This window comes from Hoplias malabaricus, chromosome 1, assembly GCF_029633855.1.
Source record: "Hoplias malabaricus isolate fHopMal1 chromosome 1, fHopMal1.hap1, whole genome shotgun sequence".
Classification (NCBI taxonomy): Eukaryota; Metazoa; Chordata; class Actinopteri; order Characiformes; family Erythrinidae; genus Hoplias; species Hoplias malabaricus.
The window spans coordinates 24262777-24290268 of NC_089800.1; the positions used below are offsets into that span (position 1 = coordinate 24262777).

The 27492-nt window shown below is 36.6% G+C and overlaps 3 protein-coding genes across 4 annotated transcripts in view; 2 read left to right on the forward strand and 1 right to left on the reverse strand.

Annotated features, from left to right (window-relative positions):
- The first annotated feature begins 167 nt into the window (after positions 1-167).
- apom (apolipoprotein M) lies at positions 168-4952 on the forward strand. Of its 2 annotated transcripts, none has more exons than XM_066660090.1 (7): positions 168-324; positions 967-1106; positions 2418-2491; positions 3256-3360; positions 3834-3935; positions 4625-4657; positions 4806-4952. In XM_066660090.1, the coding sequence occupies exons 1-6, from the start codon at positions 220-222 to the stop codon at positions 4651-4653; spliced, it is 555 nt and encodes a 184-aa protein (XP_066516187.1). In that variant the 5' UTR covers positions 168-219; the 3' UTR covers positions 4654-4657; positions 4806-4952. The 2 variants fall into 2 exon arrangements, with proteins under 2 accessions (XP_066516187.1, XP_066516196.1); XM_066660099.1 differs by having other exon boundaries at positions 4809-4952.
- The window catches only part of gabbr1a (gamma-aminobutyric acid (GABA) B receptor, 1a), a 97094-nt gene continuing 72868 nt past the window's right edge, over positions 3267-27492 (reverse strand). The window contains exon 25 of the mRNA XM_066660064.1: positions 3267-3426. The gene's annotated coding sequence lies outside the window, so the exon portion shown is untranslated. The remainder of the gene's footprint in view (positions 3427-27492) is intronic.
- lta (lymphotoxin alpha (TNF superfamily, member 1)) lies at positions 5087-15216 on the forward strand. Its single transcript, XM_066660077.1, has 5 exons — positions 5087-6875; positions 7049-9855; positions 10560-10586; positions 11235-11285; positions 13795-15216. The coding sequence occupies exons 2-5, from the start codon at positions 9726-9728 to the stop codon at positions 14184-14186; spliced, it is 600 nt and encodes a 199-aa protein (XP_066516174.1). The 5' UTR covers positions 5087-6875; positions 7049-9725; the 3' UTR covers positions 14187-15216.

Sequence of the window (27492 nt, forward strand, 5' to 3'; positions counted from 1 at the left end):
GGGGAAAAAGGAAATGTCATGGAAAACTAGCAGCATTTATTCAGGAAACTGTGGACATATGCACAGACATATGCACGGATTATGTAAACTGCAAAAGCACATCAGTAATTATTAACAGGTCTGACAACACTGAGCAAGGTGAATGACCCCACAGTTTATTTAAATTGGAGCTGGACATCAGACAGTGCCGAGAGAGCAGTGTGTCTCAGAGCTGGAGAGATGTATGACATATTACTGGGAATTATTTATGCAGCGGCAAAGATTCTAGTGCCATGTCTTCCTCCAGCTCCTCTGTCCAGCCAAGGCCTTCTTACTAATGACAAGGTAAGACTCGATGGGAGACTTTCACAAAGGCACTATTAAGTAAATCATCATTTAATGAAAGTACATGTAACAATCCCATGCATTTACAACATCAGGAAATTGCCAAAATGGGGCATTTGACTAATATGTAATTGTCAATCATATCTCAACTATACTTCATTGCATTATTGCAATTGTATATTGAATATTTTATGAAGATATGAAATGGCATATTAATAGTATAATGAATCCCTTATTGATTAGCTATTTGTGATACTAGTGCATGAACATAAGTGTCTTTAAAAAATATAGCAAAATGCTGTATTTACCAGAATGAAGAAACACACATATATTAATAATTATATTCATATTTAATTACAGGGACATACTTTTGAAAACAAATACACGTCCTTCACAATGAAAAAACTCATGTCATATCATGTCTACATAGTACCTGCTGAATTTATCCTAATATCGAAATATCTGACCTGTGCAAAATTTATGGCAGAGTTTATATTCAAAATATTAAACAATAATGGTGCCCTAAACATGGGTGGGGGAAAATGCCTTTTGTGAATGTGTCCTCTGCATCTGAATTAACTTATTTTCACTTAATTTATTGTAATGACAAAAAACTTGACAGTGCTTTTCTTTCCAATACAGTACATGGGAAAGTGGTATTTCATTGGAGTAGCTTCCTGGGATGAAGAGGACATTGCAGTGTATAAGCCGATAGACAACTCCATCGCTGAACTGCACAAGGGAGCGAATGATTCTGTGATAATGACTGCTGCCATAAATGAGTGAGTGATAAAATATATGCTACAACTACATTTACCCATGCAAAAAATATGATTTAAACAAAAATAACTGTCAGCCTGTAACTGGACTTATTACAAAATACACCATATCCCCAAACAGTTGTAGATACCCAATATACTTAATAAACCCACTCTGGACACAGACCTTCAGTTGTACTCACAGAGACGGTGTAATCTTCACTGCTAATTGTGAAATGGACTGGGACTCTGCACATGAGTCTAAGGTCAGCATGCCCTATGACAAGCATTAGTTAGATGGGTGTAAAGCCCCCTCAACATTGTGGAACAGTGAAACTTTGTTCTATGGAGTGTCTGGAGCTTTGTCCAATGGTGGATGAATTGGAATGAGGTTTTTGATTTAGAACAAGTCATCCAACATCTGTACTTGCGCTCACTAATGATCTTTGCTAAAAGCATTCAAATCCTGACAATAAGGTTCCAACATCTAGTAGAGTGTAGGCTTTACTCTAGTTCAAATATAGTTACTATTTTAAGCCTCACTTCTCCCACACTGTGTGGGTTTCCTCCGGGTGCTCCGGTTTCCTCCCACGGTCCAAAAACACACGTTTGTAGGTGGATTAGTGACTCAAAATTGTCCTTATGTGTAAGTGAATGTGTGAGTGTGTGTATCGCCCCGTGAAGGACCTGCACTCCCTCCAGGGTGTGTTCCCACATTGCACCCAGTGATTCTGGGTAGTCTCCGGACCCACCACGACCCTGAATTGGATAAGGGTTACAGACAATAAATGAATGATGGCATACTTTGTGGTATATTGTTTTCCCTGTAGTGGATGTGTTCTTACTTTCACTTAGAAAATCAACAAAACACAGAATCTGAAATGGGACAAACTCATGAGTGTACATAGAATGCATTCATTCATTCATTGCCTGTAAAACCGCTTATTCAGTTCCTACACAGAACACCAGGGTGCTTGCAAAACACACCCTGGAGTCCTTCACAGGATGACACTCACATTCACTCACACCTACAGACACATTCTGAGTCACTAATCCACCTACCAACCTGTGTTTTTGGACCATGAGATGAAACCCACGTGGACACAGGGAGAACACACTAAACTCCTCACAGACAGTCACCCGGAGCGGGGCTAATATCCACTGCCCCAGGGCCCTGGAGCTGTGTGACAGCGACACTACCTTGCTTTTTTAATTAAGCAGTTTTGCAGTTAGATGCTTTTTGTATATTTATGCTAATGCTAAAATTATTACAAGTCATTGGTTTAGTGTATAGCAGATATACAGAAACCAACCTGAAAAAACATATGATTACAGAGCAGAAGAGTGTAAGATCATGTCCTGGACATACAAGATTGACCCAGACTTGGATCCACTCATGGAAGAGGGGGGTAAGATTTCACACATACCTATATATTTAGTGATGTTGCCTATAACATATCTCTGTTCTCTCTCTAGGGCCTTATCATGGAAAATATAATGTTCTTGCCCTTTTGAAAGGTTCTAAAGATACCACTGACTTCCCCAGTCTCTTTCCACCTCTCAGTTTTGTGACATAATAAAAACCAACACATTTACATATTCAAGCGGACACAAATGTTTGGACAACCCTAGTCAAATTACATAACGACAAGAGAACCTAAGATATACATTTTGCTGGTTAAATAACGGGTGTTTATTTCAGTTTTATGTGTTTAAAATTTGAATCAGTAAAAAATTATTTGACCAGGGGCAGCTTTTGTGCCACTGGCAGTTTGACATTCCATAACCGAACTTAAACATGTTTCATAAACACTTTACTTCAGGGCATTTTATATACATTTACATAAGCGTTTCATCAAAACCACATTAACCCTTATAAAGGCTTATTCAAGGAAGTATCAGATGTGGTAACAATTTGTAGATAAAACAGACTTAAAAGCACTACCACAAGCAGTACGACAAATGCTAATAGATGAAATAAGCCTTTACAAACATTTTTCAGTCGTAATGAAAGGATTCTGTAGGTGTCATGTAGCCTTATTAGCTTAAAAAACCTACACAAACATCATTACTGATGGTAACTGGACCCTGAGAAGATAAAAATGTAAAGTAAAATGTAGAATGACAGCCCTTTAAATCTGATACAAGTATATTATTCTTACTGTATTTACAGATCGTCTTGGACTAGCGTTTGATGGCAAGTGGGTGAACTGTCCCTCGTGTCTGCTGCTGCTGAAGCTGGATACCGAGAATGCCTTTCTCCGAATTATGTTGTTCTGTCAGTCACCTCATGCCTTATTCAATACTGTATTTATTAACATTGAAGTTTATTTTGTGACATAACCTAAAAGAGAGAGAGAAAGAGAGAAGATCAACACAAAAAAAAAACACGCATAATCTTACTGCACTTATTTCAGTTTTATTGTATTGTATATATTAAGCCCCTATTGTTGTGTAGCAGGTGACCTGCACTTTAAAACTACGTTTGCATTCAGCCCAAGGACAGTTTAGGGATTTCCCTGCTACAATATACCTGAATGGTTTTACATTCCCAGGTTTAATAGATATGTCTGAGCAGGAAAATCACTAAAATGCTCAGTCAATACACCTGGGGTATTTACCACACTCATTCATTCATTTTATACATGATACTTTATGTACAGTTAGAGTGTTTACGCTTGCACATATAAGTTTACAATAATGCAAATCACATGGAAAAACCATCTGAAAACCATCTGTTTCTCCTTGCAGCACGTAGCCAGGAAGGCCGAGCTGAGCTGGTGGAGAAGTTTAAGTCCAGAATGGAATGCCTTTTGATCTTTGACCAGTTTGTGATACCACAGCAGACAAAAGGTGTGTTAAGAAATATAATACTATATTGTCCTGTGTGGAAGACTCATTATTATTATTATTAGTAGTAGTAGTAGTAGTAGTATGTGTAACATTTAATACAGTGTTCATAAAACACATATTTTTGCAGATGTCACATTTTATCAAACATAAATTTGCCAACTCTGATGTCAAACTGACAAAATATCAATGTCAGACAGTATTGATTTCTTCTGGTATTGGGTGGTACATTATGATATTTTCTGGGGTAATGTGACATAGACTTTGTAGCTCAGTTTAACTTGCAGTGACATAATGCTGAGAATAGGACAGGTCAAACAAAAGTGAACAATTTCTATGTGGTCCTTAGATAAAGCGAGTTCTGTTTTACTGTTGATTATATTTTACCTCATAAGCAGAAGTTAAAGTGCTATATCATTTCAGTGGTATATCATAACACTTTCTGGTGAAAAAACTCTGTCACCCAACATTTCTAGAGATGTAAACTTTTGTATATGATTATTCAGTTTTAAGAACATTTTTAAAGAAGTTTTTAAAGAAAGTTTAAGTTTGTATAGATGCTATGTGGCCCTACAAACACTGCCACATGGTAATGTGCAATCAAACAATGTATAATGAAGACTTGCACTAATTTTCTAATGCCATTCCAATGACAATCCCATTCAAATGAAAATACCTATTTGCTTTTTCAGAGTTCTGTAAACTGGATGTAATAACCTGAGCAGGTAACAACAATTTTTCAAAGCTATAGTGTTAAATATTCCTGTCCTTTTCATATAATAATATTAAAAAGTCATAAGCATTATTCATATTTTTACACACTGATGCCTTTCTGGTTCTCTACTGGTAACTCTTACTTCATTAATATTTCAGCAGCAATGACGAGAGACCATTACTGAACTCAATGATCCAGTGCTGAAGATTCTTATCTCTTGTCTAAACTTTGTAATCCTGTTGATTGTCCAGATGTATAAGATCAAAGTTCAACATATCAGTCAAATAAACTGTAATATATATCAATCCGAACTCTCAGTGAGGTGTTCATTGGTTATATATATATTTCATCATAAAAACCATCAGAATTCAGCAAATGATGTTTGAAAAACAAAAGTGGCATGCTGGTCATTTTCACTTCTTTTTGCCATACTTGTGAGTTTTCTGACATTCAAACCTCTTCCCTAAAAAGTTTTGGGATCTGTGTACAATATATATTACTGCGGAAAATTTTTAGGCACCACACAGTAAATTCACCAGTATTAAATCAACACTATTAGTGTTAGATTAACACTGTTAGTGTAATAATTTAACACTCTCAGTGTTAAGTTAACACTAATGGTGTTGATTTAACACTGGAGAATTTGCTGTGCAGAGACTGAGATTTAAAAATCTATTTATCTGAGTAGTACGTGTTTATTTGCTAAAGCAAACAAACAAACAACAATTAACGCCCACATTAGAATAAAACCAAATAACATTATAAATAATTCTATGTGTGAATGTGTTGGTTTAACTTTGTCCAAATCTCTCTTGTGGGGTCCGTATTATTTGAGGTGATCATCCAGTACCTAGTTTTAGCGGTTAATGAATAATGATTTTAAATAATGTGTGCTATGGATTTAACAAATTCATGCAAATCAAGGAGAATCTGAACAAAACATTGTTCTTCAAACTCACTCTCACCTACTACTTTATAGAAACAAATGATCTTACATTTCTTATATGTTTTATATTATTATTTTTTCTATTTGCTGTGATTATATACAACTTCATACAAGCACCACACTCACTGAGAAGGCATTAGTTAAAATACATATCATTATCATAGATGCCTAAGACTTCTGTACAGTACTGTATCTCTACAACACATCAAAGTTAGCAGAAAATATAGGTTTCCACTGTCAGAAAACAAAATCCAGAAACATTGAGTGGGGAAGTTCATAGACGCCTCACCAACTAAATATAATATTCTTGTTTACACATATGTGTTAATATGTATTTTACAGCTTCCACTTTTTGGGAGACTTGCTTTCAGCTTTTCAAAGAAATATGTGGTGACATATGTCTTACAAGTCGGTTGCATTTTCTGCAAATTCCTAAATACAGTGATGTTTATGTATGGTCTGGGATAGCTAGACTATTGTTCAACACCAACATGTTTTTCATGGTTCGCAAATTTTCTTGTCTATTTCCTTTTCTCAGAAATTACTTATTAACAGCAACACATAATTTCAGACCCATAGCACTGAGTTGTCTGCCAGCTTTGAGCTTGTCTCCAGCTACCAGTCGTTCAGAGCTTGTGGCCACAAATACTACTGCCATTTAGAGCGACTGTTAATTTTGGGAGACCATGAAACAGTGCTGAGTGGTGTGAGATTTAGCTTAAGTGAGCTGTCATGGGAGTGAGTAATTAGTAATGAGAGTGAATAGGGGTTATGGGGTGAAACCTCTGACCTCTTAGAGGATGTGTTTGTCATGTTAAAAGTTGTTCAGTCAGATGAGTGGCAAAAATTGGGCCACACTTGCATGCACTGGGGAAATACAGAAAGCAGTTCACAACCATGTTGTCAACCACAAGAGGAATGTCAAATTACTTGTTCTGTCCACAGAAATTGAATTCAGCATCGGTTTCATACTTCAGCAGATGTACTTCTTCCACTCTCTCTCTCTCTCTCTATCTCCCACTCCCCTACAATTGAAAACAGAAAGACTCTTTGTCTGTGCTGCAAGGTCTTGATCAGAAAGATGCACCCTTTTGCAAATAAAAAAAAAGGAAAATTCCCACACAAAGCTTTTCTACCCACATAAACTTTCAACTTTTCAGCCCTGGCTCCCATCTGTCCTTCCCTGTCATGAAACTTCTTGATAACTGCTGTTTTGTTCCTTTGATGCTATTATCCCCATGTTATGTCTGTCTTAGGTCAGTGGAAGTAAATGTAACGATCGGTGAGTCAAATGAATTTAAAAAAAATCCCTGATATGCAAATATTTAACCTGCCTTATCAAATCCAATATATATTACATATCAGTCTGGAATTAGCTCATTTTATAATATTTACTTTCACTTTGTTCTCTGATTTCATCCCCATTCTACTGATCACTGTGTGACAATGCAAAAGAAGGTAAAAACATTTTTTTTTAAATCAGATATTTACAACATGCTGAAAAAAATATACAGTGGCAGAATAAAAGAGAATAAAATGTTTTATAAGAAATGAACAGGGAAAATAACTGAAAGCCTCAATAAGATTGTTATTAAGTGTGTATCTTATCTGAATCATATGTTTTTGTTTATGGCTACCGGGATGACTTTTGTGAAGGACATGGCTTAGGGACAGCACCAGCGTGTGTGTTTGTGTGTGTGTGTGTTTGTGTGTATGTGTGTGTAGGAGAGATGTGTTGTGCCTGTGTGTCTTTGCAGGAAAGTACAAGTGGGTTTAATGGGGATGTCCCATAAAATCAGCTATACAAGCTGCAGAGAATCCCAAATGGCTCTGACAAAATGTTGCACACTTTGTAAATCTTAGATTTCTCCAAGTAGGAGCAGGACAAAACTTCATACCTCCAGACTATAACTTTTCAGGATGGAACAAAACATCATTAAGTTGATGAAAAACATTTGCCTCAAAGCAGTTTTTGAACAGATCTATGAACATGCTCATGGTGTAAAGAGCAACAGCATTTTTTGAGATTTTGCCAAAAACAGAATGAGCAAAATACATAAATAATAGTTTGTCGAGTATTTGCTGTTGGACTGGATTGGGAGCTTGTCCTAGAGTGCAGTGCATATTCCTGACATAAAGAACTTGTTGGCAAACAGGTCGCTTTACCTGAATATTTTAAACATTCAGTCACAGTTATTTCCAGTCTTACATAGGTCTGTATTTAATGAATTATTATCACAGTGAAAATAGAAAACTGTTGCTTTTTTATTGTCATAAAGTGGACATATGAGGGTTTTTTGACAGCAACAATGTATAGGATGAATTATAACTTGTTAACAGGTTATACAGAGTTGTGTGACTGGTTATAACCTGAAGGGAAATAGAAGATGATTCAAATGGCATGGATTTCAGTTCAGAGTAAATATAATGAATGTAATATAACATCTTTCATATATTTCATTCTTGTTACATGTAGTATGTTAAACTGATCAAACTAAGCATTATCTAGGGCCCCTGGATTAAACATTAAAACTGTGAGAAAGTGAGTGAAGTGTGAGTGAGTGACCACAAATGTCCAAGATTCATTTTTGTACTTTTTGACAACAGACCATTTCCCAGAAGTGTGAAGGACTCAGACACATCAGATTGATTTAAAAATGTCAATACAATGTGTGTTGACCAGAGGCAGACCCTGGGAAATGGCCATTTACAGAGGTGTATTTATCTAAATCGCTCCTGCGATATGACCTGCTTTTAAACCACCGTGTGACACAGAGAGAGAGAGAGAGAGAGAGAGAGAGAGAGGAAGAGAGAGAGAGAGAGAGAGAGAGAGGAAGAGAGAGAGACAGAAAGTGAGTGTGAGAGATATACAGAAAGTTAGAATGCTCAATATAGAATGAAGAAGGGGAAATCCTTAGGAAAGAACTGAAGTGTGACACTGGAACAAACTCACATTGGTTCACAGGGTCTGTGCCCTACAGAACAAACTGAGGTGAGTGCAGTCTCTTTGTCATCTGATTTAGATTTTTTGATTAAATAACTGAATATTACCTTTAAAATCTAGCCATTGCATTTGCCATTTAAGACCGTGTCTAAGTGCTGCAGTGCTGTTTATTAATGAATGGGTTTGGAGAGTAACTTGTTGCTTCAGGTGCCCAAGACTGATCTCTCTGATTTTGCACCTAAACATAAAGCAGTCTGATGATATGACATAACATGGTGTGATTAAATAATATAAGAGATACAGGATTTTCTAAGAATAACATGTTAATGAAACAGGTTGGATTTTCAGTTAAATCTAATTACAAAAACAGAAAAGGTCACTTTGACTCACTTACTATGGACATAGCCAATAAAAGAAAAGAGAGTGTGGAAAAAAACTCAGAAAGAGATGCTACTTTACATCATTTATACATTTCAGCAGCCTACTGGCATTAGTCAGTTTTTGATGTGAGCACAAAATCAAAAGATTTCCATTATTTAGCCATTCATATAATGTAAATATTTCTGGTTGATCAATTAACTAGATAAGATAGATGTAAGTAGATGAGGGAATTCTTGGAAAAAATGCTGTGTCTGCTGAGTGGTTTTTCGAATGGGAACTCTGAACATTCTTGGAAATCTTTCCTAGCAAAAAAACATGAGCATTTTATGTGATGCTCTGGCTATTCATCAATGCACTCTTTACCATTTACCAGTTCCAAAATGCAAAAATGTATATCTTGAAACTGGATATTACACCCACAGTGGAGAGAAATCAAAAGTTTTGAGAAGAATTCCCTAAGACCTAAATGCATGCCAGATGCTAGTTCTCTAAGACCAACTGTGGGATGTTTCAGTCACCTGTAGGTGAATTCTTTGTGGCTAGAGAGGGAAATCACCTATGAAAAGGTAAAAAACCAAACAGAGAGATGCCTCTGCTTTTTCATGTCATGTCACATCACAGCACTGATTCAGCACTCCCTGAAACACCTTACATCTTCAAGGTCCACATGTGAATACTCTCAGTTTTACTCTATCCCAAAGACAGTAAGATCCTCTCTAGAATACATGCTTTTACAAGACTAATTATTTATTATTGTGTTTCTTATTTCCTAATTACTCTCTCTCTCTCTGTTGGATCTAGGAAGCAATGCACAACCAAAGAAACCCCAGATTCAACTTCTTGGTGGGATGGTGTTGTTTGCTGTCAGTGGCTGTGATGGTTATGGCAATAGTGCTCGTTGTGGGACCCAGAAAAGGCATGACGAACAAAACAGAAGGTAATGTATCTCTTATAAATGTGTAATTGACTTCCATGAGTTCACACTAGCAGAATATAAGTTTTTCTCTTGTGGGTGTGATGAGGCCACTCGCACTGTTGCGGGGGGTGCGTGTTCAGAGAGTTGAAACTGGCCAAATTTCGGACCCTTTGTCCACAACTTGCAGCCAATCATTTACAATGTTGCTTCATCGTGTCATTACTCATTTGCTTAAAATTGAGAAAATCTCAGCTTGATTTGTTGCTTGTCACTGAATCGCAGCTACAAATCGTGTTCTTCCACAGGAAATTACTGGACAATTTTCACTTTGGCGCCTGCTAGTGTGAATGGGGGGCTACAGTATGGAAGCCCATTTCTGCCACATAAAATAAAATTTATAAAGTCACCTTTTTTTTAATTATTAATATGCAAGCTGCTATCTCAATATATTGACTTAGTATCTCAAAATTTTGAGATAGCAACTTGCATATTAATGAAAAAAAAATGCCTTTTTTAATTATTATTTTATGTGTCAGAAACGGGCTTCCATATTACAGTTTGTTGATCATAATAGTGTGTCTTTACAATGATGTAAAATGTGCAGTTTTGCATAAGATTGAGGTCAAAACTGTGATTTTATTTAATATTATTGACCAAAATCCAAATATGTGCAGACATTGTATACATTATTCAGTGATATAACTATGAGTTTTTTCTTCTTCCAGAGACTCCTATCCATGAGTACTCTAAAGGTGAGAAATTGTCTTGTTAGCATTTCAACCCTAGCACATGCAATCAGAACAATTCTTTTATAAATGTGACCATAGAAAACACATTTAGTATCAAAGGCAAATGTATGTTGATAGACAATAAAAAGAATTCAAACATGTTGTGTTGGGATATGATCAGTAAAAGCAAAACGCATTCTCTGCATTCTACCAGTGTGCTGTCACTGAAAATGCTCTTGCATTGCTCTTGCAATTATTACATAATGCCACTGCAATCACTTCATGAGCAAAATTCCTCACCTTACTTGTTGCCACATGAAGTCATGCTAAGGTCACTAAAGTTTACAGTTGTTCTACAAAAGGTTCTTGAAAGGGCTCTTTGAGGAATGCCATATAAGAACCACTTTTGTTTCCATAAAGAACCATGTTTGTGTAAGAGATGTGTAGCACCTTTCAAATGTTTTAAAGTTGATTTTAAGGCTTTACCCATTGAATCATATTAGCAAAAATGGCTCTTTATGGAACCAAAAGCTGTTCTTCTATGGCATTTTTGTAGCACCTCTATTTTTAAGAGTGTAAATTATAGTATGCCAGCTAGTGAGTGCACAAATGCATATGAAAGATGCAGCTTATCAACTGAGAGTGAAATGAATGCTTTGTTTTCATTTTAAGGATCCCAGGACCCAATGAATCACATCCAGCTTGTAAGCCGTCACAACAGTGGTAAGTAATCTCTTTCTCTTTTCTTCCACCTTGCCCTCACCCTCAACAAAAATCCCAGCTGGGACTTTCAGCTGCCTGGTGATCTCGTTTTTTTTTTTTGTTTTTTTTTCCTCTGTGTTCCTGAGGAAGTGTTACTTAGCTACACAGCAATTACGACTGAGCTCCAAAATCAAGAAATCATATTTGAATGAGAAGAACAAACTCTTTCATATTCCCCTACTACACAAATTAATCATCAGGGAAATAATTCAGAGATGTGAAAAAAGGCAGCCTTGTTTAAAAATATAATTTGTACAGTACACTACGTTTAAAACTGAAACCTGCCACTACAGCACCTCCTACTCACTGACCACGAATGTCCAATCCCAAAGCATGTTTTTAACACTGAGTTTCATTATGTTTGCCAGTGGTGAATTATGGTACATCTTGCCAGCAATCTTCTTCAAACATCGAAATGTTGATTCAAGAAAATCATAATTTCGATGTAGGTTAAATTTGCTAGGAAGCGAGTTAATTGCTCCGACATTTCAGAGATGTTCAGAGGTCAATAACTGTCTCTAAAAATGATGAACAGTTACTGGTGAGAGAATGTAGCATCAAATGTACAGCGGATATGTAAATCACTGTGGAACAGGACACAGCCCTGTTTCTATATGTGTTGTGTGGAGGGGAGAGCTGTTCCTTTAGTGGTCTTTCCTCTCGTAATATCTGCCCCTCTGCCTCTGGAGTGGGTGTTTGCACAGCGCAGTTGTGGTTAGTTTGATTGCTTGGGCCTACACAAATGGAACAAAAACTGTCTGAGATCTAACGCTCCTATGTGTTCCAGCAGATCAGGCTGGGTATGCAACAACCCCCTTTTCTTATGCAGGTTCAGACGGTGAAGTTTTTTTATCGAGTAATTGACATGCATGTTTACATATATACAGTTTGAGAGTCCTGATATGCAAATGCACTGGTTTCAACAGCCAGCTCTTTTTTGTTCAAGAATGAATGACCATAAACCCACGCAAATTCAAGGCACATTATTACTCATTAAAATCATAAGCGATACCACAAAAGTAATTTATGTCATTTTCATTGCACAACTGAACAGTGGGCCTACATAAATTACACACAGGTGTGAAATGATAGGAGAAAAAGCCCTCCACAAAGTTTTTTAATACCACCAGCTGCCAGTTAATCAGATACACCTACATCAGTGCTGCCCATAAAAAAAACCCCAAAACCTACCCTAATCCTCCTGAACCAATAGGAGAGCACATATATGTTAATCTTTTGTGGTTTTAATTGCTTTACGTGTATTTATTTTGTAATAAAAAAAAAAAAAAACTTTGTAAATTTTTTGTTATTGCTTTTTTTTTCAACCATGACCCTAAACTGAATAAGCGGTTACAGATAATGAACGAATGAATGAATGAATTAATGTTTCTTTCATATTGTATTCGTAGTTGGTGAAATGTAATAGGTATCACATCGTTATTCTCTCTGGTAGAATGGGGTTCCCTGCACAAGCAATCAAGCCACACAATATTAGTAAATGACAGATTTTGGGCTAGACTCCTAACACCACATTCACTTCCCTCAGTACAATGATCAAACTGTAAATTGTTCTATAAAAGGGAGTCTCTCAAATTCCACAAATGTATTCATTGTAATTCAGGGCACCCTTTAATGTGTACACTTGGTGCAAATTGGCTTTAGTATTGGACTCACCTATCTTATTGATTAGCCTTGTAGCTGTGTTGAATTGTATTAAAGACTATAGATTTGTGTTTATGACTCAGCGTTCTTTTGTCCAGGAGAGACATTGCGGCGTATGACTCAAGGAGCACAAGTGTGGCTGACAAACTTATACCAGTTAAATACTCACATGTGGGTGTCCTGAAAATTGTTCACCACACAGTTAATTTGTGGTTCCTTTGCCATGCATGGATGGTGTAAGTAAAGTATTCCGCAATCGCCAGTGCGTAATAAGAAATAGAATTCTCCTAGACACTGAGATCAGACTGAATCTTAAATTTCCTGAAATGGTAATGTTTAAAACTGAACTGATGACTGGAATCTCAACAGGAACTTTAGAGGAAGATTAGGAGGAGCCTTCCCAGTTTTGATAGTGTAAATAACTATTATCATCTTAATCTGGAAATCTCTCAAATCCAATGTTTGTCTAATGCTATTTCTCCTTGGGCATTTCATGATGTTCTCTGCTGTTCAGGTTGGCACAGTGTCACAACAGATAGTTTTGCTGCTCCACAGCTCCAGGGTTGGTTGGTTGGTGGATTAGCCATGCAAAAAAAGAGTTAATGATAAGTGTGTGAGTGAATATGTGAGTGTGTGGTGCCTTGTGATGGACTGGGGCCCTGTCTAGGATATGTTTCCTCCTTGCACCCAGTGATTCCTGGTAGGCTCTAGACCCACTGTGACCCTGTATTGAACTAAAGCAGTTACAGAACATGAATGAATGATTAGGTGTTTAATTCTAATGGATATTTGTGGTTTGTTTTGTCAGGATCACACGGCAACATTTCCTGGATGCACAGTCAAACTTGCTTCTGTGAAAACACCTCCCTGCTCCTTCAGAACAACGCAGTCAAAGTCACTCGTAGAGGATTTTACTTCACCTACACCCAGGTCACCTTGACTCCCAAAGATGGTTCGAAGGGAGAACAGGTCAAAATCACCTTGGTTGCAAATAAGGAAATGAAAGGCCAAAAAACCCGTAAGCTCCTAGAAGCACAGCACCAGAGTTCAGGAACTCTGTCCATGTCTGGGGTAGTTCATCTGATGAAAGGGGACATTGTTCATGTGAATCTGGAGTCCACAAAACTGATTGTGTTAAAGGATGAGACCGAAACCTACTGGGGTCTCTATTTGCTTGATAGACTTGATGAGGATTACTAGGTATAGGGCTTGTTGTGTCAGAGTGGAATACACACCAACATCTTGTCAGTACATTCCAGAATCTAACTAGAATAATGTAATGCCTATTGAATGTATTACATTACAGGGTGGGCCAGTTTGAATAGTGCTGAAACAGACATTACTTTGCCTGTGGCCTATTGCTGCTCTACTGGGCTTTATCAGTCTCAAGATTGTGTTCTGTTTATTAGCATGTTACTGGAAGGATAGGGAATCGGTGAAGCCGGTAAAAATCCAAATTAGACTTCCACATAACCTGACTGAGCCATCGAGGAACACCTAGAAACTGCTGAAACTCAAAGATGAGGAAGAAAGCAGGTTTCATGTTTAGAGTCTGAAGGCATATAATATATACAGTCATAGCCAAAGTTTGACACGCGTTGTTGATGAAAATTGGGTTAACAAAGAAAATTTTGTGAATTCTGTTGCACATTTTCTATTTATTTGCTAAATCTTAGGAAAGAAAATGAGATAAACCTTAAAACAAACGTGCTGCATTTTTTGCAAACATTTATGGCACAAAATACATACATTTGCAACAGTATGATGAGAAGATTATACTATAAAATCAATTTGTAATAAACTACATTTTATGTATATTTTATTATTATTATTATTATTATTATTATTATTATTATTATTATTATTGATGTTGTTATTATTATTGTTGTTGGTGGTGGTTGTGGTGTTGTTGTTGTTGTCTGGCTCTTCTGATTTAATGAATATGTGATTGTTCTCAGCCATTGATGGTATTTTACATTTATAAAAATCGTTGATACGGTTTTCAGGGTTTTGTGTATCTTCTAAAAAATGATAACTTTTTATAAATGAAAATTATTCCTTGTTTCTATTCTGAAGATGTTTTAGTGTCAATACTAAATGTATTATTTATGTGATTTATTTAAGTAAATATATATATAATTTTATTTTATATTATACAGTTATACGGTACTGTGTTAGTGCAATCCCAATATTACACTGAAAGTGTCAATGTGTGTGGTAAGATAAATGTGTTTATGGTTTTGCAAAAGAATAAAAAATTTAATAACAGCATAGTGTTTTTAATGTCTATGCATACTTGTTAATGTAATAACATCTCAAATGTAAATCTAAATATATCTAACCAATGTCTTATAAACGTTGCATACTTTACATAACACATATGTAAATATATGTGTATATAGGGTGGGAAATCTTTGTTATTGGTGTGATCCACATGGGGGCGCTACTAGACCGTGAGCTACAAACAAACCATTGTAGCGTGTGAGCACTCACTTATAACTGTGTTGCCTATTGCACTGTTGTGAAACGTCATAGTTAAATATAAAGTTGCTCTTATACCAAATGGCTATTTGTATCAAGATATGGAACACACTAATCAAATAATTGGAACATAACCAATTCCTTTAATCTCTTTAGCCAGGTAAAACACATAGAGATATCTCAATGTTATGACTAGTCAGTCATATTGGAGCTAAGAAACCTATTCAAGATTCTTGAGCTTATTGTTAAAAACTGTTCCCGAGTACTCAAACCTTATGTGTTAGAATGATAAATGCAAGTCTTTAGCCCACAGGTAATGATTCTAATCAAGTTAATGACATAGTCATGCTTTCCAAACTTGTACACCCTACCACACTGTAACCACAGTAAACAGACATGGCTGCTTTGTAGGTGGATGATTCATAATTTTGAATTTCCCCGTCACCAAAAAAGAGCACCAAAACCAGAATAAAATAACACAGCTACCACAGAGGTTACCTTCAACACCCTTTGCCTTTGGAAACATTTGAATATTAGAAGAAATTTCTGCATTGTAGTAAATATGCAACACTATTTTGTTCTAAGTGGTATATTCAAGTATAGCGTGCATCTTCTGTGGACACAGGTCAAACACACAGCATATATACTGCAACCCCACAGAAAATATTAAACAAAAAGAGAGTAGGAGCAGCTGCACATCAGCCTTAAATAGCCATGCTCACCCTGACAAAAACATATACTTAAAGTAAATTCTATTTATAGATAATTGTATTTATATTCCTTTATGTATACCAAAAACTAATTTGAAACTACCTATTTCACAAGGGTACTCTTTTAACATTTCTGGGACTAAATTTTATGCCTACGTTTTAGTTTATAAAGATATATTTACGTATTCTTTACGTGAAAGAGTAGTGAACATCCAGTGCACAACAATAGGTTACAATAATGTTATATTTTGTACTGCAACTACTAAATTTAACGTGTTCATAAGTATATTTTACTAGTTGTATACATCTATAACTCTTATAATTCTAATTTGAAAAAATTAACTGACCTAAAATCATTGCGAAAAGGTACATATTTCACTAAAAGGCCATTCTCAGCGTTTGTGAACTATGTACAAATGAGAGGTGAAGATATGGCAACACAGAGTGAAAAAGCAACTTTAAAAACCTTGCGTAGCACTAACCACAAGCCTAAAACTGGTGCTAGGTAAAACCTAAAGTGATATAAAGCCCCACAGCACAGGGCTGTTATACGTCAAGGCTGTAGTGAGAGTTAAATCTGATATTTTTGAGAATGACCCAACCGCAGTACCTGACATTACTAACGTAACAGAGAGACCGTAATTAGCATAAAATGTTCAACTCTGTTCCTTCAGTCTTTTACTGACATTTAGAAACAAAGAAACATGAACAAGAAAAAAATCCTCTATTTTCATGTAGCTCATTAGAGACAGCTCTGTTCACTGTTTTGGGTAAGACTTCTCTTTCGAAGCATGTAAATTCCTGATATGAGGCCTGGCGGCCTAAGGGAACTAGCACTTTTCAGGTTTTTTCCCCACAATATTGTTTTCTGTGTTTAACATTATGAGATGAGAGCTCCTCTAACATATACAGACAAGGGAGAGTTTTAGCAATACTGAAAAGGACTGGATGGTGCCATGAATGGTTACGCTGGATGGTGTATTTCAGGACACGGGTACAAAAACAACAGTCAAAATCGTACAAAATGTAGAGTCTGCCTACCTCAGCAAGTGAGTGTGTGTGGGACCAAAGTATTTCATAATGTGTCAGCGTGGTGCCCAGTTGCAGGGGTTAAGACTGATGTTGAGCTGTTGGTATTTGTTTGTTGGTTTGTTTGAGTTCCCCCTGTTATTTGCAGTCAGAGAGTGGTTTGTGTATGCATGTACACAGGAAACTCAGCAATGCGGTCTGGGGCTGCAGACTGCCACCACGCTGTACGTTATCTCTGTCATATGAGCTCTTTAATGTCACACTTTCCCAACTTTGTTTCCAGCAGTGGGATTTGCTATGACTGGTCCCTGGGGTGTAGTCCCACTGGTGGAAGTGGAGCACAACACTGAAATCTTCTCGTTTAAACACTGAAACTAATAATTAGGTTCAGTTCTTTCTACTTTGTCATTAAAATCTCTCTGAAGACTTTTATTCCCTCAATATACAAATGCCACTAAATTTGGGACAGAATGAGAAAAGTTATTTTTTGTTATCATAATTATAATTCCCAATTTGCCTTTTGAATTATCAACACTTGAAACTGTAGACAAAAACTGATATAATTTTAATAGCTGAGGTTTTTTTTTTAGTTTTTCATTTTTTTTCTAATCTATGTCCCCCACTCTTTCAATTCTTTTTGTGTTAATCAATGCAAGTTAAACCTGCCTTTATTTTTCTACTGACGTCCTTTCTGCACTGATTTTCACTTATATTCCCCAGGGGGAAAATGCATTGTTGAAAGACTGTGTTTTGTTCTAAAGCCTGATGGTGATATTTTTGCGTGTGCCGCAATTAATGTTTGGCAAAGTGATCTAGGAGTTATTATTATAATCTTGTACCCATGCGTCATCCAGTTGTGGCTATGACTTAACCATCACAACTTAATTATCTCATTCCAATCCATGCTTATTATGTGTATTTTTCCTGTGTACGGCAGGAGAGTGGTGCGAACATTATCTAATGGTCTCTGAGATGGTTCTCTCTATTTTTTACTGGAGAAACTAATGAAAATTTCACAAAGTCTTATTGTTTTACATGAATATATATATAATTTTATATCAGGTAATATGCTAACTAGCTAGAAAGATAGACACTTTAAAGCTGTTTGACAGATTTTGTGCTTGATTTTAACAGCAAAATCTGCCTTTACATTATTATTATAACGGAAAGCACTTGTTAGTTGACTACCATGTTCAATTATTGTAATTTGAAACTCATTCTCTTAAGTTAATGCCAATAAACAGTTCTACAGGCAAGGCCCGCTGATCCCTACATCGAAAGTGATTTTATGGGAAGTGGTCAGAAGGGTTGTGTGAGCTCGTTTTTGGAGAGTGGCTGAATGGCAGAAGTAGGCACATGCTAGGCCACTAATCCATCCCATCAAAATGCATTTCATTTGGTTAAAGCAAACGTTCGTAAGCCTCTAAGGACTCCCCTGCTGGTTTCCACATGATTCATTTGTACAGATTCAGACTACATGGACATTGTGTAAAATTTAGAAAGATTCTTTGTACAGATATCTTAAGGTGATCATATACTTTAATGAATAAAAAGATAAACACATGTTCAGATCCAAAAATGGGTGAAATACAGAGCTGTTTCTAATATGTAGTGAACTAATTATGAAAATATAAATACAGAAAAAGACAAAATGAGAAATACAACAAACATTTGGAGAGATGTAAAATGAGGAATTCAGCAAACAATATATTTTAAAGAATGCACTCAACATGTGATGGTTAGGTCATGATTCTCAGGTTGTAAAACATATCCCAGCATGAACCAATGTTTTAAGCTCTGGAAACACTATGGTGGAAGCCATGCAGCCAAAATCCCCCTTTAAAGGAGGTAATGGAGTCCTGTGGCTGCGAAAGGAAGGAAGCAGGGATGATTTTGCACCTCAGTGTGTCAAGAGGAGAACGGAAAGAGGCTGCGAAAGTGTTACGTGTAGGTTAAAACACACTCCTCTGTGGAGAATGGAGTCATAGACAAAGAAGGGCCCAAACAGGAGGTGGAGAGGGTGATCCAATGTTTACCAGTCCAAGATGTAACTTAACCACATTAAAAAAACCTCAGATCCACATCAGCTTCCTTCTCTAAAAGGTTAACCTCTGAACTTCCCTCGTCTTCTTTCAAGGGACTTGTCCTACCTTGCTGATGTCACTTTGACTGGAGGTGTATGCCACACTGATTAATATCAAGTTAGCGTTAGATTGTAAGCTACGTAGGTGTGTTTTTTACTAGAGGAGGTGTACCAAATTTCAGGGAATTAAATGGCATTTACATGCCTCATGAACTTTTTAACACTGCTATAACTGAAAGTAAATGATCAACAAATTTAGATCCTGAAACTGGGTTACTAGGTTACTGACAGGAGTACTAGACTGACTAGAAAATCTATGTATTCTCTATATATTCAAAATGGATGAATACTATTTCTAAGAACAACCGTTTTTTGTGAAAGACGAGCTACTTGGAATGTCCTCTCCATGTCCACCTGGCGCTTCTCTTTCCTCCTTATCCAAAACCACAAGTGATTCCAGAATGGTTCCGGACCACTCTCAACCCTATTGAAAATATATAGGGAGACTTTGGCCATTTTAATAATACATTAATATTTCTTTCTATTCATTAATTTTATATATTTTTGAGGTTTACGTACCTTAACAGTTCCATTTAACAAAAATACTGCTTAAATAAACTGAATGAATATTCTTGCTATGCTTAAACTCATTTCAAGTGGGCGATGTGTTAACTAAACAGCATTCACCAGGATGAGTCCCTGAAGAACAACAGACATTTACATTTACCTTTACAGCATTTAGTGCAAAAGTGCTTAGAGTTCAGACAGAATGTGTACCCTAGCTAGTACAGCTAGGTACGAGTTTAAACTTCCCCTGAGCTCAGATGCTGCCAGAACAAGGACCAGTGCTCATACCTAGAATAAAATGAGTTAAGTGCCTGTATAAGTACAATACAGTCAGTTATTAGATTGGTGCTCACTTAAGTGGGTCACAAAGAGATGGGTCTTTGTTTGAGTCTGTGTTTAAAGACCGCTGCTGGAGAGGCCGCTGCTGGAAGCCAGTGGAAGTTCGTTCCACCATCTGGGCCCCAGGACTGAGAAGGGTCTTAGTGCTAATACTCCATGTGACTTTAGGGAATGGCGGGTTGAGTCGAGCTGTACTTGAAGTCTAAAGGGCTCAAGGTGCAGCACGACTCTTGACCATTGCCATAAGGTAGGAAGGAGCTAGTCCGTTCTTGGCTTTGTAGGCAAGCATGAGAGTTTTAAACCTAATGCGGGCAGCTACAGGAAGCCAGTGAAGAGAGCGCAGCAGTGGAGTGACGTGGCTGGACGACTCCAATACTGTTCACTACTGGAAATACATAAAAGAATTGATGTGATTTTTGTTTTTCACATTTTTACTGTAACTCCTTGCAAGTATTACTCATTAGCTAGGACTCCCCAGGGCACATGATGCTACTAAGCTGGGAGGTTTCATCTGAGTTTCTGGCCATGAAATGTGTGACAGGGCCAACATTTAGATACATTTGCTACTTAGATGCCCTGTCATGTGGCATACAGCATACAGCATGACTCATTTGGGCAGAGGGAAGAATGAAGGGAAGGTTGCAATAAATTTCAGCTTTTCTTCCTGTTTTCAGAGCTGTGCTATCCTCCTCTACAGTGACCTTCACTGTGACTGTTGTTGTTTTGTTTATTTCCAAAATTTTATCTTGCTTTGATTGTGTTACACATCTCTGGAACACATCTCTGTCTGTGAGGAGTGTGGTGTGTTCTCCGTGTCTGCGTGGGTTACCTCCGGGCCTCCGGGTGCTCCGGTTTTCTCCCACATTTCAAAAACACACGTTGGCAGGTGGCTTGGCGACTCAAAAGTGTCTATAGGTGTGAGTGAATGTGTGAGTGTGTGTGTCGCCCTGTGATGGACTGGCGCCCCCTCCAGAGTGTGTTCCTGCCTTGCGCTCAATGATTCTGGGTAGGCTCCGGACCCACCGCGACCCAACCTCAGACATGTCAAGCAAATGCGAATGATGAACATCTATATAATTACAAATCCAAGTTTATCACCTAAAAAAGCATCTGCAGTGACCCAGTGATTACGCTACTGTATTTATTTCAGGGCACTGCAAATATGTCCCAATAATAACATTCTGAAATGTTCCATAGGTTTGAAAAGCCCAGCAAATTAGCTTTAGGAAGCCAAATAAAAAATAGCAATAGCAGTAGTTGTTATGGGCACAGTACAAATAATAACAATTATATATAATGCATACAGTATCACTAGTGTAGCAAAGTGTAAAGGGTAAACCAGTGAGTCATTGGGCAAGACTACTAATACTGCTTAGCGCCTTAAAACTATAAGCAATTGTGGATAAGAGCAGCTGTCAAAATGTAAATGTAAATATACAATAACACCACTGCTTTTTATGCAGTAACTATTGAAAAGCAGTATCTCAGCCACTTTCAGAACGGTCAGAACTGACCCGCCATTCAACTTCTATAATTTAACCAGCAACTCAATTCAGTGCCAAATGTTGTTCACAGGTAAATTCTGCATGTGGCCAATGCCCGTACCAGCACAGCTTACAAACTTAAGTGTTTGTTGTCTACACTATGCTAGGGCATATATGCTACATTCCACAAAATTCCCTTTAGCTGATTGAGGCTCAAAAGCAGAGTTAATATGAAGAGGTTATATCATACAAACATATTCTTTTTGGTTGCAATGTTTTGTTGTTTCCCACATTTCTATGCGTGTTGGAAATATACGTCAGTCTGCAACTGAAAACAACAAAAGTGTTCGCTAGAAGTATAGATAAGTCTTGATACTTATCTTCTATGCATCCTGAAGATGTATTTATTTCAGGGTACTGCATGGTGGCTTGGTGGTGAGCACATTCACCTCCCAGCGCTGAGATCTTGAGTTCAAATTGAGTTGAATGGAATAGTGGTCCATGCAGTGTGGATTGTAAAAGCATCCTTGGGTATCTAGAAAGGCGCTATATAAGTGTAAAAATAAATAAATAAATAAAATAAATTAAAAGATGCAGTGAGGGGATTTACCACTGCAAACTAGCCCTTTAATCGTCTTTATGTTAAGGGCATAGAACAGGGGTAATCAAAAATGAAACTTGGATGTCCAATTAACTAATTTCCAGAGTCTTTCCAGAGGCCCAGAGTACAGCGCCCCTAAGAGGATGTGACTAAAAATAAGTATAATTATGTTCCCTCACAAGTGTTTTGCAGTCATTCATACAAAACAAGACTGGTTTATAACTGAACAGGCATTGCATGGGTTTGCAATTACAATGCTCTGAATTCTTACAGCAAAAACATGAGTCATACCCTGTGTACTTAAGAATCATTTAATCTTAACTTGTTAGTTTCTGTCTTATTTTCTTGTCTTGTATCTAGTTAAAAATCTTCACTCTTGCTTGTGTTTTAGATGTATTGTAATAGGTAAGCTGAGTTTATCTGTTCTGACCGCTTCCTTGACCAAGAGTGTTTTCATTCTTACGCTATTGTCACATGTTTATTAATAAACTGAGCTACAACTTTAGCGGTCATAATGCACTAAGTCATTTCCTGGAAATAAAATGACACAATCTTTACAACAAGTCATTTTAAACAAATGGTATGTAGGTGTCCTATAAACTTGTTAAAACTGCCCTTCAGGCTGTAGATTTTACTATCTTTAAATAGGAATGGGTTGCATGGATATACATCCTTCAGCTGAGTTTCTAGAATGATCTAGGGCTGATGAATGGACAATGAATGAAGATGAAATAATTTATTAATGATTAATTTGAATAATGTTTTAAATCAATCAGGCAATATTCCTTAAGACGTCTGACCACATCTGAAACAAACTGTGATGGAGAGGTAAAGAGATGGCAAGGGTTTGCTAAGTTATGGAAAGTATAGTCAAATGGCAAGACAGATATAAACAAATATCTGGGAGGTCATTATGGAAATCATGTTATCAATCATCATATTTGCTTGTGTGCAGATACAAAAGGCCAGAATTTTGCAAAGAGAACTGACCATCATTATGTCTAAGGGGTATTCTGCAATCAATGAAGACAATCATTTCCAAACACTGTGTGGATATAATATCTACAGAATGAAACTGAGATGAAAATACTTCTTTGCCCTGTGCAATATAATTTGTCTCATATGAAATGTTTCCAGATGAGTGGTAATATCTAAAGGCTTACGAGTACTTGGTAAATGCTAAATACATTATGCAGCCTATCTACTGCAAGGTTTAATGTCTTGTGTATTTAGAGATATTTTTCTATTTGAACAAGTGTGGCAATTCTTTCCTGACCTCACCAACATGGCATTTCCACTCACAGAAACTGGATAGTTTTGGTTTCTAAACTCTAGACTATCTTGCACAAAAATACCAGGAATGCCACAGTTTATAAAATATCTGAAGTACCCTGGCAAAACTATACATGTGATGTAGATGTGCATGTTTTTAAGCTGACATTTGAAACTTAATCTGAAACTTAATGGCAGTGTGACAACCGACTCTTAGTTAAACTCTGTCCCAAAAAGCTGTATGCTCACACATGTATGTCCTGTAGTGACTATAGGTCCCCCACACTAACATTTCCCCTAATTATTCCACTTCTTCAACATCACTTTTCAAAACTCAGTTCACAACCTTCCTCTTATGTGCTACTTTTCTCTGTCTCTTCCTGTTTATGGCCTTCTTTTAGCAGCAGCTTTTTCTCTTCTGTTTTCAGCTCCTGTTTTCTGTTCTGTATATTTACATAAATATATTTTTTTTCTCTCAGGTTCATACTTGCTTATGTCTACATCTTTAGTACATTTAGCCACAAAATATTCATCATTGCTTTTTATGAGAATAACGTACAACGAGCATGGTGCAATTCAGCATGAATTTACCATGACTACTTGTACGTGGCTCAGAGTAAACATATACAGCACTTTTTACTCATCTTTTTATTTTTCATATCTCAAGTTCATTTTCTGTAAATCAATCAAATTTTGCATTGCATTAATGACGGAAGAAAAACAAATCAATCTTCTGACGTATCATTATCTGTTGATTGAATTATTTTGGGTTTGGCAGGGTTTTTCTTAATGAAGGGATCTCCCAAAGAGGAGACATCACAATAATAATATTTTCAGTTGGGAAATATGCTTTCCAGAATTCTAAGTAAATAACTACAGTCTAAAACTACTATGGGGGTTTTGCTGGATTTTTTTTTCTCAATCTACAACTTCAAGTGTAACAGAGCAATAACAGGTATACATGAAAATTCAACATGTAAAAAACCCAAGCATTTCAACACACATTACATTGACCTAACTATACGCTAGCATAATGCTACCATTACCTGTGATTCTAATGATAGTATTATTACATTTATTTTTGCTGTCATACTACAGTTTGCAATAATTCATTCATTCATTGTCTGTAACCTTTATCCAGTTCAGGGTCGTGGTGGGTCCGGAGCCTACCTGGAATCACTGGGCACAAGGCAGGAACACACCCTGGAGTGGGCACCAGTCCTTCACAGGGTGACACACACTCACATGTTCTGTTTGCAATAATGCAAAGTGCAAATTATGACTTCTTGCACAAAAGTGCACATGTATAGTTATTGCCACAGTAATGTTCCATTAGTAATCTGCCTATTATTACGTCTACCTCTAATATGCCCCTAGTTTCTTTACTTATCGTTTAGTTTAAATCATACTTCTAGAATAGTATTGTATTTACATCATATTGTGTATTACTTGTCTTAATTCTGTATTTTAATGTTTTATTGTAGAGTGTAAATGCCTTTGCACAACTCTTGAATCTTGAATTATATCTGATGATAATTTTTGTGTTCAATAAGCCTTTATGTTCAAACAATCCTTTACATATCAATTTGTACAGAAGGCCTCAAACTACCACTGTCACTGACTACTTCTTTCTGTCAGTTTGGCAGTTGGGAGTGTCTTTCAATCCTATAAAGGCCATTAAAGTCGCAAAAATGAAGAACCAGTGATGCACATTTCCATTCAGTCAAATTAACTGAAATGGCTGTTATGGAATACAGTTCTTTACTTTCCACAAAGTTACATTATCTAGCATTAGGTTATTTACAAGAAACTTTATCTGAATAAAAAATTCAAATGATGATTCAAAAGATTAAAAATGGTTTACCCTGGCCTCTTTTTATACATAATGCAAATCAGAGTGGTGAGATAGCTATTTATCAACATCTAGATGTTTACTTTTGTGAGAAATTTTCTGTTAAAGGAAATTTATAGCTCTAATTTATCATCAGATCACATTTACAAACTCTAAATACAAGCACTGTTGCATTGTTCATTGCTGGGGAATAAATGGCAAATTAGGTTTGCACTGGGGAAGTTGGTGATGTAATAGGTCGAAACATTTGCCCTCACTATCAACCAGTAAGGCTTTCTGAAACATAAAACAGGTCCAGCAATTATGCTTCCGCTATTCAAGATGATGCAATCGATGGGTATAATTTCAGCTGCCGTGATCCAGTTATGTAAGCCAAACTCAGCATTGTAGGAAAGTGGAAATCCCTCTAAAGTTCTGTATATTCCAAAAAGCATCCACATATCTGAAGTTTAGTGGTCTGTGACTACACTATAGGTTTCCTACCAAAAATTTGTGGATGATCCACCCATATCTCAAATGGGCAATCCTTTTCAGTGATTATATTCCAGAAACCACAGGGTCCTGTTGCTGGCCTTGGTTAGGGGATGTTTACTAACATTAAACTTAACTAAGAGCACACTCTCTTCTAGAACTGGAATCTTATAGATAGTAATCTTAGAGATAGTAATTGCACCAGTCATTGTAAATAGATGTGCACATCAAATTCTCAATTGTTAAATCAACACTACTAGCGTTAACACTAGATAGTGTTACATTATTACATTAACAGTGTTAATTTAACACTAATAGTGTTGATTTAACACTGGTGAATTTGCTGTGAATTGCATCACAAATTCAATAAAAAATGTTACTGTTACTAAGAGCTGAGCTGATCAGGCTTGACCTGCTGGATCTACGGACTACATGTCGTGACAACCATATTATGCTTTGTCTTATCTATCTTATCTGTCACGTAAATAGTCGGGTTCAGTGGGTGTGCAGCTGTTCACAGGTGATCTCCATGTGTGACCAATTTGCTTAACTGACCAGGTAATAATAATGTGGAAATCATATTGTAACGACCTGTTACATTTCTCTTTTAGTTCACTCTGATGATGACATATAATGTAACAGTTTGTACACTAAACAAAAGGGATTCATTTTTGGTTATATTCAACATAGAGTTATGGTAATATTCATTTGAATAGACCATAGCATATACTTTGTATTTATTTGTATTAACTGGGTAAATTAAATTAATATTCAATTTATAAAATGTAACTTTTTTATTTTTCAGTCCATACTTTAACCCAAACCTCGTAACTCATAAGAGCAATATTCTCATCTCGGTTCATGCTTTTCAACATTTGGAGGTCTCTTCTAAATAGAAGTTCATTCTAAAAACCTCCAAAAATTTTCTACCATGAGCAGAGTGAGAGAAAGCCTAGCATACCTGACCCAGACATTTTTAATGCATTTGCAGACTCTGGGGCTTCATAAACACTGAAGCAAACAAACAGACTGGAGGGCAGCAAATGGTGAGGAATCATCCTCAGAATTTTATAATGAAGATATAAAGTGTTTCTTGATTTAATCATTAACAGCGCTTCTAATGTAGTAATAATTAAATAATTGTAATTAGTTTTAGTTTGTTTTTGTAGATGGTCTCTATTTCCTGGGTTTTATTTATATTTGTCATTGTTTATTTTGACCCTGGAGTCAAAATAAAGAAAGAAAGAACCTGTTGTGCCACTGTCCCACTCACCTCATACATTTGGAAACATCATGTGCCCTTGTTCATGACCAAATTTGGTTGTTGGCTAGTTAAAGCATAACAGATTATGACTTTTCTGGACAATGTCGTGTGCTAATAAACATATCGTATTATGGATTTATCAAGATGTTTTGCAACTCTTTATATGCTATCTACGTTAGCATGACCAAGAATATTTACCACACATCACTAAGGTGAGCTTTTTATACTTCTTCTAACTGGATGGAGAGAAAAGGCAAACACTTTGCAATATCTGCAATATCTGCAGAACATTCATTTAATACTTATAACATTTGTATAAACATTGTAATATTAAATTTAAGATTACCTGCTGC

Bases quoted from the DNA above. Each gene is read 5' to 3' on its own strand.
- lta (XM_066660077.1), top strand. From the start codon at position 9,726: ATGCACAACCAAAGAAACCCCAGATTCAACTTCTTGGTGGGATGGTGT. The intron at 9,856-10,559 runs GTAATGTATCTC...TTCTTCTTCCAG, and splicing joins CATGACGAACAAAACAGAAG to AGACTCCTATCCATGAGTAC. The intron at 11,286-13,794 runs GTAAGTAATCTC...TTGTTTTGTCAG, and splicing joins TGTAAGCCGTCACAACAGTG to GATCACACGGCAACATTTCC.
- apom (XM_066660090.1), top strand. From the start codon at position 220: ATGTATGACATATTACTGGGAATTATTTATGCAGCGGCAAAGATTCTA. The intron at 1,107-2,417 runs GTGAGTGATAAA...ATATGATTACAG, and splicing joins ATGACTGCTGCCATAAATGA to AGCAGAAGAGTGTAAGATCA. The intron at 2,492-3,255 runs GTAAGATTTCAC...CTGTATTTACAG, and splicing joins TCCACTCATGGAAGAGGGGG to ATCGTCTTGGACTAGCGTTT.